The 14,856-nt window shown below is 46.0% G+C and overlaps 1 protein-coding gene across 2 annotated transcripts in view; it reads left to right on the plus strand.

Annotated features, from left to right (window-relative positions):
- The window catches only part of LOC309359849 (transient receptor potential cation channel subfamily V member 6-like), a 98,733-nt gene that overhangs the window by 57,041 nt on the left and 26,836 nt on the right, over positions 1-14,856 (plus strand). For both annotated transcript variants that reach the window (XM_081894076.1, XM_081894075.1), the window contains exons 2-4: positions 8,177-8,274; positions 9,536-9,658; positions 11,330-11,470. In XM_081894076.1, the coding sequence (XP_081750202.1) occupies positions 8,177-8,274; positions 9,536-9,658; positions 11,330-11,470 (362 nt within the window). The remainder of the gene's footprint in view (positions 1-8,176; positions 8,275-9,535; positions 9,659-11,329; positions 11,471-14,856) is intronic.

Genomic DNA, 14,856 nt, shown 5'->3' on the forward strand with positions numbered 1-14,856 from the left:
GCTTTTCCTCAGGACATCCCTATTTCCATTGGAGAAATGTTGGAGGGTATGGAGTTATGCAACCCCCGAACCAAGGAGATTAGTAACTATACAACCTTTAGAAGACATCTGAAGGCAGCCCTGTATAGGGAAGTTTTTTAAAAAAATTCATTATATTTTTATATATGTTGGAAGCCATCCAGAGTGGCTAGGGCAACCCAGTCAGTTTAGGATGCTTAGGTGTTTAGTCGTGTCCGACTCTTCGGGACCCCATGGACCAGAGCACGCCAGGCACTCCTGTCTTCCACTGCCTCCCGCAGTTTGGTCAGATTCATGTTCGTAGCTTCGAGAACACTGTCCAACCATCTTGTCCTCTGTCGTCCCCTTCTTCTTGTGCCCTCCATCTTTCCCAACATCAGGGTCTTTTCCAGGGAGTCTTCTCTTCTCATGAGGTGGCCAAAGTATTGGAGCTTCAGCTTCAGGATCTGTCCTTCCAGTGAGCACTCAGGGCTGATTTCCTTCAGAATGGAGAGGTTTGATCTTCTTGCAGTCCATGGGACTCTCAAGAGTCTCCTCCAGCACCAGAATTCAAAAGCATCAGTTGAGGATAGAGGGGTATATTATTATTATTATTATTATTATTATTATTATTATTATTATTGAGGGCATCCCTATTTTCATTGGAGAAATGTTGGAAGGCATGAAATGGAAAATGATCTACAACACAATAAATAGCAGTAAGGCTTCAGTCCTGTAATACTTATCTGGGAGCAGGCCCCATAACACATAGTGGGACTTCCTTCTGAGTAAGATAGCACTGCTTGGCTGCAACCCTATTTTCTGGAATAAGTTCCTTGAAAGTCATCAGCACCTGCTTCTGATTCAGCATGCATAGCCTCTTAGAGGGGGAACCTGCCTCCTTCGCCACTCCCATACAGTATTTTATACAGAGATAATACTTTAAGATTTGGAAGGCTTGGTAATGGGCCACGAAATGGAATTTACAAATATTTTTTTCAAATGCACATTTCTACACATCCCAACCAGATATTATGTGCCGGCAGATTGGAGGAGAATCACTCCTCCGAAAGAACGATTTAAAACAAAATGAATTATTATTATTATTATTATTATTATTATTATTATTATTCATAATACTATCATATATCCTCTCTCCTACCCGTCTCCATTGTGGGCCACTTGCAGTTACCCATTTTTATGACTATTTGAAACGTAAAATTTAGCGATCCCCTGCTGCCTGGATGCAAATAAAATCCCACAATTAAATGCAGACACCGTATATTTCTCCCTCTCTTTATATTAAATGTTAATTAAAGCTGCATGGAAGGCAAGTTGAATGTATTTGGGTTGTGGCATCTTGTCCTCAAGACCTTCAGTGGTTTCTAGAAGGTCAGGTGTTCTCTTTCCCTCTGGCCCCCAAGGGGTTTGCAAGATAATTCTTAGTGGGTTTCCAGGTGTAGCCAGGGCAGATCACTGGCACCTCGGGGGCAGAATCAGCTGTTCGCTTGCTTTTCAGATGGTAATAAAAGGTAAAGGTAAAGGACCCCTGGACCGTTAAGTCCAGCCAAGTCCAGGTGACTCTGGGGTTGCGGTGCTCACCTTTCTTTCAGGCCAAGGGAGCCAGCGTTTGTCCACAGACAGCTTTCCGGGTCCTGTGGCCAGCATGACTAAACCGCTTCTGGTGCAACGGAACACTGTGACGGAAACCAGAATGCACGGAAATGCTGTTTACCTTCCAACCACAGTGGTGCCTATTTATCTACTTGCACTGGTATGCTTTCGAACTGCTAGGTTGGCAGGAGCTTTGAAAGAGAAACGGGAGCTCATTGCATCGTGGGGATTCGAACCACCGGCCTTCTGATTGGGAAGCCTAAGAGGCTCAGTGGTTTAGACCACAGCACCACCCGCGTACCTCTAGTACACATGGCAGTACTAGTTTTTTTTACTGACCAGTCCAATGTTCCCGGTGTTCGTGGGAAATTCTCAGCAATAATGTACGCAGCTGCACTGGGTCAATTTTTAGTCCTTGGGAAAGAGTGAAAATTTGCCGCAACTTTGCTGAAATGGCAGGTGGGGGGGCAGTTTCATAAACGCCTTACTACTGGGGGTGGGGAGGGCCTCAGGGCCATGAGACTAAGGGTTAAAATGTCCAATGCTTTTACAGGGACAACTTCTCAGAAGGCACCAGTGCCAGTGCAGTCATTTTGCCAAGATGGAAAAAGTATACTGCTGCACACAGAAGGCTTTCTCTTTTGCAGTGTCTGCTCCCTTTCAAAGGAGGCACAGCCACCTGCTGCCCGGTTTAATCTGAGAGGAGGTGGCAGTTTTTTCCTAGGAGAATGTTACTTTACTTAGGGAAAGTTCATGCACTGCGAAAGAACACTTTCCCCTTTTAAAAAAACGAGCCCCACAAAATTCTGAAACTGGCCCACAATGATTTATCAAGTAGACGTTTCTGGGGGAAATTATCCTTCTCCTATCCTAAATCAGAATTTCCTTTATAAGCAAAATGCTCATTTGGCTGCAATATACATAGGACTGGGATGCCGGTCAATTATCATCAAATTTATTTTTTTGTTAATTGTTGCTTAGAAATGATAAAAATAACTATTTGCAAGCAGTCCTTGAAGCAGCATACAAAGCTATTACTGCAAACTGATTACCTATTATTTGATTCTGATCAAGTATTCAATGAAGCCGAGAATGCTCTAGATATACTGGTTTTTGCACCAATACTTAATATAAATATATATCAGCTGTGTCTGTTTTCCGCACACCTTCCTTTCACGACATTCGTGAGGCTACACCTTCCTTTCCAGTAATATTCTCTCTCTCCTCCATCCATAAAATAAGCAAAAACAGCTCCCTCCAAAAGGCAGCAGGAGTTTAAATAAAACATAACAAGCCCTGATAGTTCATAGCAGGAGGGAAAAGGATGCCATGAATCGGTGCCAAGCTGTTTCCATTTAGTGCAAGTGATTCTGCCTCAAGACTGGTGCCAGCCTCACTTCCTCATTTGGGGGCATTTGTTGGATCTGGGCCCAGGGTTTTTAATTAAAATGGGCTGAGGTGTGGCACTTGGGGCTGTGCCCTCTGTCTTCTGGCAGACCAGCTCCCCTCAGACAGACAAGTTTTCCTTAATTGAGGTAATCCTTTGCATCGTGTGAGCACAGGAGCTGATTCCTGCTGGGCTTTGGGCCTTGACATTTTCCAGCTATTCCCACACTCCACGAGATCGTAAGCTGGCATTCTGCCACCAGAAATCTCCGTATGGGAAACGGCCAAGATGAAATATATTTCTTTTTGCGCCTTATTGACAGGAGTGAAATTAAACAAGTTCTCCGCTTTTCTAATTCTTCCTGAAAGGGTTGATTGGAACCTAGATTTTAAATTTGCCAGGTGTCCTTTAGTTTGAGGGTTGCAACAGAGATCTTTCCGTTGCAGTGCTTTTTAGAGGGACACAGGTGGCGCTGTGAGTTAAACCACAGAGCCTAGGACTTGCCAATCAGAAGGTCAGTGGTTCGAATCCCCACAACGGGGTGAGCTCCCGTTGTTTGGTCCCTGCTCCTGCCAACCTAGCAGTTCGAAAGCACGTCAAAGTGCAAGTAGATAAATAGGTACCGCTCTGGCGGGAAGGTAAACGGTGTTTCCGTGCGCTGCTCTGATCCACCAGAAGCGGCTTAGTCATGCTGGCCACATGACCCGGCAGCTGTACGCCGGCTCCCTTGGCCAATAAAGCGAGATGAGCGCTGCAACCCCAGAGTCGGTCACGACTGGACCTAATGGTCAGGGGTCCCTTTACCTTTACTGAGGTGGAAACATGCAGCCACTGCTACTGAGCTGGGTGTTTGTATCATTTTAATTCATGTGCTTCCGTGAACTCAGTGGCAACTATAGATGGTGAACATACATAAATGAATTCATCTAGAACAAAGTACAGTGGTGCCTCGCAAGACGAAATTAATTCGTTCCGCAAGTCTCTTCGTCTTGCGAGTTTTTCGTCTTGCGATGCACGGTTTTCCATAGGAATGCATTGAAAATCAATTAATGCGTTCCTATGGAAACCGCCTTCCCCCGACCTCTTCTGGCGGGCGGCATTTTAAAATCACCCGGGACAGCGGAGGACTTCTCCGCTGTCCGGGGCGATTTAAAAGCCCCTGGGAAGGCAGGCAGGGGGGACAAAGACTTTTGCCTCCGCCTGCCTTCAGAAGAGGTCCAGGACAGGCTTCTCGGACCTCTCCGCAAACAGCGGGAGCGCTCCTTGCGGAGAGTTGCCAGCGCGCCCAGGCTTCGCGGCCCCGCCGCCCGGCTTCGTGACGAGGCTTTCCCGCCCCGCCGCCCAGCTTCGGGACATCGTTCCGATGCCGGGCGGCGGGGGGGAGGCTTTCCCGCCCCGCCGCCCAGCTTCGGGACATCGTTCCGATGCCGGGCGGCGGGGGGAGGCTTTCTCGCCCCGCCGCCCGGCATCGGGACGATGCCCCGAAGCCGGGCGGCGGGGGGAGGCTTTCCCGCCCCACAGCCCGGCATCGGGACGATGCCCTGATGCCGGGCGGCGGGGGGAGGCGTTCCTGCCCCGCCGCCCGGCATCGGGACGATGCCCCGAAGCCGGGTGGCAGGGGGAGGCTTTCCCGCCCCGCCGCCCAGCTTCGGGACATCGTTCCGATGCCGGGCGGCGGGGGGAGGCTTTCTCGCCCCGCCGCCCGGCATCGGGACGATGCCCCGAAGCCGGGCGGCAGGGGGGAGGCGTTCCTGCCCCGCCGCCCGGCATCGGGATGATGCCCCGAAGCCGGGCGGCAGGGTGAGGCGTTCATGCCCCGATGCCGGGCGGCGGGGGGAGGCTTTGCCGCCCCGCCGCTCGGCTTCGGGACATCGTTCCGATGCCGGGTGGCGGGGGGAGGATTTCCCGCCCCGCCGCCCGGCATCGGGGCATCCTTCTGAAGCCCGGCGGCGGGAGGAGGTGTCCCCGCCCCGCCGCCAGGCTTCGGAGGAGGTCCGAGGACAGCGGGGAAGACGCGCTGCGCTTCCCCACTGTCCCGGAGATTTCCCTATGGGCTGTCGTCTTGCGAAGCAAGCCCATAGGGAAATTCGTCTTGCGACGTGCCTCCAAAACGGAAAACCCTTTCGTCTAGCGGGTTTTTCGTCTTGCGAGGCGTTCGTCTTGCGGGGCACCACTGTATTACTTATTGCATCATTTTCATCATCCAGCTGCAACAAAAGGATAAGCTGAGAGTCTATTTGCATGGTGGTGGTGGTGGTGGTGGGGATACACTGTTCCTTCCCTTAGTTTTCCCTCGACTCGTGGATTTTATTAATTTTTAAATTGCAATTATTACCCTCACCTTTCTTCCAAGGAACTCAAGGTGGTATACATGGTTCTCCCCTCTCCAGTTTATCCTGTTTCCGTCGTCTTCCCTGTCTTTGCTCCTCCCTCTTTATGCCTCTTCTGGTTCTGGGAGACCAGATAAGAGGGGAGCTGGGCGAAACAGGAAGGGGAGACACCCTGGCTTCTTCACCAGCCTGCCTCATCTCTGCCTCTTGGTCCCCCTCTTTTCCAGCTTCCACTTCTGCCTCTGATTCTGGACTGCTCTCTGCCCCATCTTCTTTCTGCTCACTAAGCCCTGTTACCTCTTCAGCTCCCCAGTCTTCTTCCTCTTTTCCTTCTAACTAGTCATTGTCGTCCCACCACCAATCCCCTGGCTCTGAGCCTTCTTCCCCTAGGGGTTCCCTTGGGGGTTCCTCAGCTGTTGTCTCCCAACATTCCTCTGCTTCCAGCCAGCCCATGACAAACCATTAGATTAAGAGCTATGTATAAACCTTTGCTAATGTGTGAATGATACCGTAAATGCAAGTTTAGCTGTTTGTAGTGTGTGTGTATTAATTTTTTAAACAGAAATTATTTCCAAAAAATGCTTTTCTTATATAATAGTGTGGTCAAGTAATACCTCGATTTTTTTTAAAGTGCATTTGAAAATTACCCCCCTTTTATGTGAAAATATATTAAGGATAGCTGGTATTTGGAGTCTGTAATGAGCTCCAGTGTTAGTTCCCACTTGATACCTTATTCATGTACTTCAGCTGAAAACCTCATTGAGATATGAATAAAAATGTCATACTTAACCTTAAGTATTCCTAGCCCAGCTCCTAGATCAACAGAAATAAGCTATTGTGTCTTTTTAATCAGATTTTTCTCCACAGTTGGGAATACCCATTACCCCCTAATTACTATGATCAGGGACTAACTGATCCCAATGCCCATTAATAAAATCCTCAGATAAAAAAACCCAACAAACATGCATATGTGTAGGCACACACAGATGTCACACACACACACACACACACACACAACACAATGGGGAACGTGAGCCAAAGTACCACAGAACAACTAATGATTTTATTATAGGAAAAATAATCAAGGATGAAGCGAAATGTTTTGGCATTTGCCAAGTTTGAAGAGGTCTTCTAGGAATTCTTGGCAGTCTGCGGTGATTAAAACAGCAAGCGAAAAGGACCCGTGCTGCCATTATACAATTGCATCACCGTTGCGTGGTGTTCTAACCAGAGCAGATGTACTTGCGCACATCAATACCCTGTCAATTAAAAAAAAAAAAAGGAAGACTAGCAAGTCACACATGTGCAAATTCTGAAATGGTGTAGAAATCCTCCCAAGTTAAATTGGAAGGCAAGTGAAGTTGGGACATAAGGCAGAGCCAGCTGTGGGGCAAATAACAAAATGGGACAGGGCAAACAGCTGCTCATCCTTGCAGATTGGGGACCCCCTATTCTGTCCTCTAATTGAGCATCATTGTGCGCACTGGCAAACCTCTGCCATGCACAGGTGTGTTACAGGTGTGAGAGAGGATCGTTGCTGCTCCCCCTGTCTCTTATACTTGGAAGGTTTTGCATTCTTCGAAGGCATTATAAAGACAGCTGTGAACCTGATGATGAGGGAGGCCTCCTACAATATGGTGCCTCCAATAGTCTTGAATCCCTTTCCCTAAGCACGCTTTGGAGGCACAAATTAGGAGTCCATTTGTTCCCCTCTAAAGATTCCTCAACTCGCTCTCAAAGGAAAGGATTTCCTGTTTTCTAGCTGGTTCCTATTATGTTTCACATCCAGTTAAAGAAGGACACAGGGCACCGTGAACTTCTCCTGCAGAACTTTGTGCCCCTTGAATGGCTGGGCCAGAACACTGCTGGAGCCTTCTGAACTCCTGTTGGTTTCAAGAGAGGTTGCACAGGAAACCTTTCTGGTTGATTTGAATCCTGTTAATAATACTCTGAATTCCTTCTTTGCCCCCAGCGGCTTCTCTTTCTGTGTGTCTCCTTTTTCAAAGCCAAATTGTTACATAAGTTTAATGAGACACATCTTCATTGAGGGCTCCTCACCTTTTCTTGCAGCTTTGTGTGTTGGAAACATGTTGGGAGGACCTTTGTTGGCTATCCAAGCCAGCGATTGAACCCTGATGGGCAGATCTGCTGGCATGTCTTAGAACAAACACATACAGATATTTCTGCCTGAATTTAACTCTTCATAGTCTCTGCCTGCCTGTGTCAGCAGCTGGCTTGCTCCCAAGTTTGCACATAATCCTAAGTGACAAACCATGGCTTAGCTCCAGGTATAGTGTGGCAGCAGGAGGACCATGAGAGGAGCAAAACAGCAGTGATTTACTCCCTGTGTAGCTGCATGCACGCACATTCGCATTTACCATGGTTTGGCTTAGAGTTATGTGTAAATGAGGGCAGTGTACCAGAAAAAAGTATTTTAAAAATAACATTACTGAAATATCACTTTTTGCCTTGTATTGATGGTAATTAGTCTTACCAACAGATGCTGCGGAATAGAGGAATGAAGACTTTCCAAGTTGTTAGCTGAGTTAGCATTTCATGTCTTCAGTGTAACTTTTACCACCGTGCAAGAACAATTATTATTTTCTTTTTCTGAAAACCCTGCAGGCCTTTGGTTGAAGATCAACTATTGAAAGCGGGATCCTCTTGGATGTGTCTGTTGATATCTCTAGGGCATTTTTTTTTTTTTTTAGTTGTCTTGCTGATAAAGACAGTTGTCTTAGTTTTGAAAGACAACTTTGCTGATGTGATGAGAAAAATCCTCCTCCATGGGTCATGTGGGTTGTAATGCACATTATTCTGAATTTATTTTGCTTTCTGCTTGTTTCAGGATCTGGGAATCTCCCCTCCTCCTGGCTGCCAAGGAGAACGATGTCTCTGCCATTCAGAAGCTCCTTGCCAGCCACAGCTGCGACATTCACGAGAGAGGTATGGAATCCATGCTTCTCATCATGTCCACATTGCCTGCTAAGATAAAGCACAAGGACCTTGAGGGGAGGAGTAAAAGGGAGACAGTGATAGAAAATGAGTTCTTGGGTTGAAGGAGGCCAAGGATGGCTTCAGATGTGGCAGAAGGAACAGGAAGTATATATGCCATGTGCTTCCTGGTCCTCCTCCTACAAAACAAACTTGATTTACTTATATACCGCTTAATGCCAAAATAGGCTTCGAAGCAGTTTTCAGCTATAAAAACCAATGACACAAACTGCAAACACCCGTAATTACAATACACAATATAATGTTTCACATCTCCTGTCCAAAACACATCTGAAATAGCTGCATGCCCAGGTGCCCCCATCACTTGACTGCCCATCTTAAACAGTGAAACAATGAGACATGGCAACTTATATTTGGGTCACATCAGGCCACAACTATATTGACTACAGATGTAAGAAATTTGGCATAGACATTGGGTAGAACCAACCATTACTGGCCTGCCTCCCGGGAGGAATTAATTTTGGGGTCAGCCGGAAGCAAGGGAGTTATTGACCTATATTAAAAATTAACTCCCGCAATGGATTGCACCTGGGGACTGCTGTGGCCTCTGGGTGTCCGGATGGAAGCAGCTCCTCTGGATCCCTTTAACAGGATACCCCATTCTTTGAGAGGCAGGCAGAGGCTACAACCTGCCCTCTGTCCAAGCGTATGCCTACCCAATGCCTAAACCGCCAAAGCTGTGATGGTGGCAATAACCACAGGGCTGCAGCCAATTCACCAAGTGGGAAAATGTCAACCTGGTCCTGAACATGGCGACCAACAATGTCCATAGTAAGGTTGGTGAAAGCACAATGCACCAACCAGACAGGCAGGGAGGGTGGGAGAGCCGTCAAAGAAGTGGTAGTTGACACAGGAACGGGCCACCTTTTATTCCCAGAGCATGGACCCAAGAGAAGCCTGCAGGCCCCTTTGGTCCTCCCCCTGGGAGTGGCCTGCCCCATGTCTGCTCTCGATTTGCTAAGTTTGTGAGTGAGCAGAATCCTCCTGCTGGGCAGCAGACTAGGCTCAGGAGCCTTGCCCGTCACCCATGAAGTGACCCAGTGGGACCTCCATCACCAGATCGTGGCAGGTGGGAGGAGCACTGGCCTCCAAGGGTGAGCCGACTTCTCGTAACTTCTGTGAGCGCCTTCAGCAGGTTGGCAGAATTGACAACATGTGGCCTCATATTCTCTATATCTGGTGGTTTCTCTAGGTGCTGTTGGGGAGACAGCTCTTCATGTAGCTGCCTTGTATAATAGCTTAGAAGCAGCCCAACTCCTGATGGATGCAGCTCCAGAACTAGTGAACGAGGCTATGACGTCAGAACTTTACACAGGTAATTATTATTAGAGACATCCATATCCTGCAATTCAGTTTTGCAATAAGCTCCCAAAGTGTCTCGCAATATAAATACAACAGTAGTGAATAAAACATCAACAGTCATAAGATCTATTAAATATAAAACTAAGACAGCACTCGGAGCAAGTGATATTTACTATAAAAATGTGCATATTTGGTTTCTGTGGGGCCATGTTGCAGCCCGGCAGGCCAGGCTAGTGTTCTGTATGAATTGAGTGTGCATCCTAGAATAGGATCCCGTATTAGGACTGGTGCTTTCAAACTTGTTCATGAATGACCTGGAAGTTAGGGGTTAGAATCATAGAACTGTAGAGCTGAAAGGGACTGTTCATTCCAGTTCCTTGCAGTGCAGGGATATTTTGCCCAGTGTGGTGCTCAAACCCATAATCCTGAGATTAAGAGTCTCATGCTCCACTGACTGAGCTATCAGAGCTGGTTAAGGTCACTGATAGCTACTCTCCCAAGGTTACCATGTGAACTTCACGACTGAGATGGGATTTGAACTTGGAGCTCTATGGTCCAAGTCTAATGCTGTCCAATATACTTGACTGGCATATAATAATAATACTTTGCATTTATATAATGTAGATGCTTGAGGAATTTAATTGGGCTTTGCAAATTGCATGATTCATGCCTCCCAGATCAATGCATAAATTAGAACAAAGGGTTGTTGTTTTTAGAATTTCATACTATTGAAATTTCTGGCGGAGTTCTCTGCTCAAAAAACAACAACATTCAAATACATTTTTTTTAAAATAGATAAAATGCTTACTATGTGAGGAAGCCCATTCAAAAATACAAATTTAAATGAGAGTTTTCATGTGGATTTTTATTTAAAATAACATTAATATGGAAACAGGACAAGAACAGACTTATAAATGGAGGTAGGGTCCAGAAACAGAATGATCTTCCCATCACTTTAATATATAGTGTTACGTCAATAAAGGTTTGAGAATCTAAATATATAGTTCTTTAAGGTGTTCTCAAAATGCTTGCAAAAGCCCTACTGCAAAGATTACTTCAGGTACTCTTAACAATGCAACCCTATGCATATCTACTCAGAAGTAAGTCCCACTGAGTTCAATGAGGCCTGGGATGCAATCCTTGAATAGAAATATGAGAGTTGCACTGTTACTCCAAGGTTTTCAGCCTAAAGACTATAACCTCAAAGTGGGTCAGTATAACAGCAGGATTTGAAACAGGGATTTCCCAGCTAAGCTCTTAGCTACAACATTACACCTGTTTCCTCTTTGATGAAATGGTATTGGATAAATTCCAGATGGAATATTATAGCAGCAGAAACAGAGTCATCAAAGCACTCTTGAATATAAATGGTCAGAGGGAGAATATGAGCTGCTTAATTTATCGGTAATTAATTTTGCAATTGCATTTGTCATTAAAATCAGCATTCATCAGCATTGCCTCAGGGGTTCAATACCCCTTTCTTCTGCAGGTAACTCAGACGAGCTTCTCTGAATGTAATCACTTTTAGTTGATGTCAGGCTTGTGTAAAGCATAACTTGCTGTTGTTCGTCAATTATTTGCCCACAAACTAGCTGGATTTGTGGGTCCCAGTTTTCATTAGCGATGCCTTTCTAGACTGGAGGAAATGGAGAACCTTATGTAAGCAGACATTTGTGTATTTCAGGGGAGACAGCTCTTCACATAGCTGTGGTGAACAAAAACCTAAAGCTGGTGAAAGCTTTGCTTGAGAAGGGGGCAGATATTAATAGCCCGCGAGCCACTGGATACGTCTTCAGGCGCAGAAGTGACAACCTTATCTATTTCGGTATGTTTGGAGTCTGGATACTCTTCCCCTCACATTCTACTTTTCTGTCTGGAGGGATTTTTTAAATGGAGAATTCTGTCACAGGGGTCCTCACCGACAGCTGATATGCAAATAGACCTCCTCAGTAAGAAGTGAACTGCAGTCTAGTGTCTCAGCCATCAACGGCCCACATTCTGAGTTGGCAATTATTTTGGAAACCAGTATGTTTGAGGTGTTATGATGATGGAGATTCTGTCTGCGGTGTTTGATCTGTGAAGGAGCAACTCACACCTGCATACCCTCCAACTTTTCACTGATGAAAATAAGGACGTCCTATTGCATCATCCTAATCATCATCATTTATTATTTATTCCCTGCTCATCTGACTGGGTTGCCCCAGCCATTCAGGGCAGCTTCCAACATATATAAACACATAATAAAACATTAAACATTAAAAAAAGACTTCCCTATACAAGGCTGTCTTCAGATGTCTTCTGAAGATCGTATACAGTGGTACCTCAGGTTACATACGCTTCAGGTTACATACACTTCAGGTTACAGACTCCGCTAACCCAGAAATAGTGCTTCAGGTTAAGAACAGTTTCAGGTTAAGAACGGACCTCCGGAACGAATTAAGTACTTAACCCGAGGTACCACTGTAGTTACTTATCACCTTGGCTTGTGGGTTGCATAACTCCATATCCCCTAATGTTTCATGAAAATAGGGACGTCCTACCATACCATCCAACATTTCTCTTATGAAGGAAATGCAGGGCATTCTGTGATCAAATCAGAAACCGGGATGGTTTCTGTAAGTCCAGGGCTGTCCCTGGAATTGGAGGGTCCGCACCTGCCAGATTTTACAAGCATGAAAGTGTAAACTGGCCCCAGGGTGACCAGAAGCAAAGGAGGTGAGAACTCTTGGCGTATCTTTTTTTAACGGTTGCGTAGAAGAGGGAATTCCATCAGGTACAGTTCTGCTCACCCTTGCTTAACAAGCTCACGAGATAAAGTGGCTAGACTTCTTATTATAGAAGACAGGAGTGGTTCACAATGGACTGGTCAGATGGTGGTGCTGTTGCTACCCACTGCTCCACTGGTACTGAGCACTGCTGCTATGGGGGGAATCCACTGGGGAACCTTGGTTGTCCTCCCCATAGACACCTCCGAAATGATGGTGGCATTAAAATAGCCTGTTCTTCTTCAATAATAGAGAAAAAAGGAGAGCAAAAGAGAGAGATTAATTGAAACTGTCTAGTAAATCAGATCGGTAGTTGGGTTCCTGTTGGGGAACCTTGGTTGTGTGGACTTGGAATCCATTTGGAGATCCAGGCTGGGGAGACTTCAGGAGATGCTGTGGTTGCTGGTTCTTCCTCAGGGCCGACCCAAGGTAAACAAAGAGTAATATGGTACAATCAAGCATGCATTGGAATTAATGCAAAGAATTGGGCACAGCTGGTCATGAATATAACACAGCCCAAGCCGGATGAGGGCAGTGCACATTTATATGGTGTAAATTGTACTCCAAACACCCACCTGCATTATCTCTGTTTTTGGATTAAACCACAGAGCCTAGGGCTTGCCGATCAGAAGGTCGGCGGTTCGAATCCCCGTGACGGGCTGAGCTCCTGTTGCTCGGTCCCTGGTCCTGCCAACCTAGCAGTTCAAAAGCACGTCAAAGTGCAAGTAGATAAATAGGTACCACTCTGGCGGGAAGGTAAATGGTGTTTCCGTGCGCTGCTCTGGTTTGCCAGAAGCGGCTTAGTCATGCTGGCCACATGACCCAGAACCTGTATGCCGGCTCCCTCGACCAATAAAGCGAGATGAGCGCTGCAATCCCAGAGTCAGTCACGACTGGACCTAACGGTCAGGGGTCCCTTTACCTTTACCTAAACTGGTGTTATGCTCATACTGCCGCAGGAGGCAGAAAGGTGCCAGAGACTAAGAGGCCACTTAGAAAGGTGACATATGAGATTAGAGCTTCGTGGTTCTCAGATAAATGGGACTTATCTGCCCACAAACCTGACTGGTGTTATTGGCCGTTCCGTTGCCCCAAGAAGCTGTCATTTTAAGGAGCGGGGTGAGCTAGCTTGTCTTTAGCAGGGCCTTTGAACACGCTCACTAAACTCCCAGGATTCTTTGGCACTGAAAAATAAAGAAGTAAAGGACTCCTGACAGTTAAGTCAAGTCGCAGACTACTCTGGGGTTGCGGCACCCGTCTCACTTTACAGGCTGAGGGAGCCAGCGTTTGTCCGCAGACAGTTTTTCTGGGTCATGTATCCAGCATGACTAAGTCGTTTCTGGTGCAATGAAACACCGAAACCACGTAAATTTGTCTAAAACCAGTGTGCATAGAGAAATTTGGTCTTTGAAAATTCCGGTACGAGTTGACCAGAACCTCAGTTCCTGGGCCAAAATGTGGATCAGGACTTGGCTAACCAGCATCTCTCGCACTTCCTGAATGCTTGGGTGCAGTTTGTTGCTCAAAAGAAGTGTCAAAATGTGTTTTAAAATGCATTTATTTGCAATTTTTAAAAAGAGAAAATAAGGTTAAAATACATAAAGAAATGTGGGATTTCATGCAGGTTATTTTTTTTTTTTAAGAGGGTGGGGAAGATGGAGCAGACTTATGGATGCATATGAAATTGATACAGACCAGAAAGAGGCTTATCTCTAGATACAGCTTTGCAGTGTAAATATGCCCTTAGCCGTTGCGATGTTCTTCAAAATTCCCTTGCAGTTCTGATAAAATGTTGCTCTAGCCCTTTAACAAGCTGTTTCATCTCCCAATTCCCTTGTCCATGGTAGTGTATTTTTATTCAGAAGCTTTCTTTTCCTTCACGAACTGAATCTCCAGCCAATGTAAATCAGAATTTCCCAGCTGACTTCACTAGAGCTGAGGATTTGCCGTGCGATGCTTAGATGGATCCCCAGCTACCTGTTTCAGGCAGTAATTAAACCATGCTTAGTAGATCAACTTTCAAGCATTTTGGTAATGAGCCTTCATTAATTTTCACTCGGAATAAATTGTAACATTCCAGAGACAGTACATGAAAAAGGACGGGCATCTCTTAATTCTGCCTCCCTTATCTAGCCGCTCTCACTCAAACAGAGTTTCAGCCCTCAGCTTGCAGTCTCAAAGGATATTTGGTCTTTCTTTTAAACCGCATAGGTCACAGTTTAATTAGAGGGAGGAGTGAAGGGCATTTACCTTCCTGTGAAATTGATTTTGTAATTTCTTGAAACCCCACAGAAGTGTTGACTTCTTGAAATGAGATAAAATGGTCTAGGATGGTTGGCATATCATGTTTGCTGAAGTTGTTGTAACTCTATGTTGTATTCAGCAAGGGACTTGCCAACCAAAATTAATTGGCGCTTTTAGGCGCACTTGTCTGTATTGTGATATC

Source organism: Podarcis melisellensis (assembly GCF_964234715.1).
Source record: "Podarcis melisellensis genome assembly, chromosome: 17".
NCBI lineage: Eukaryota > Metazoa > Chordata > Lepidosauria > Squamata > Lacertidae > Podarcis > Podarcis melisellensis.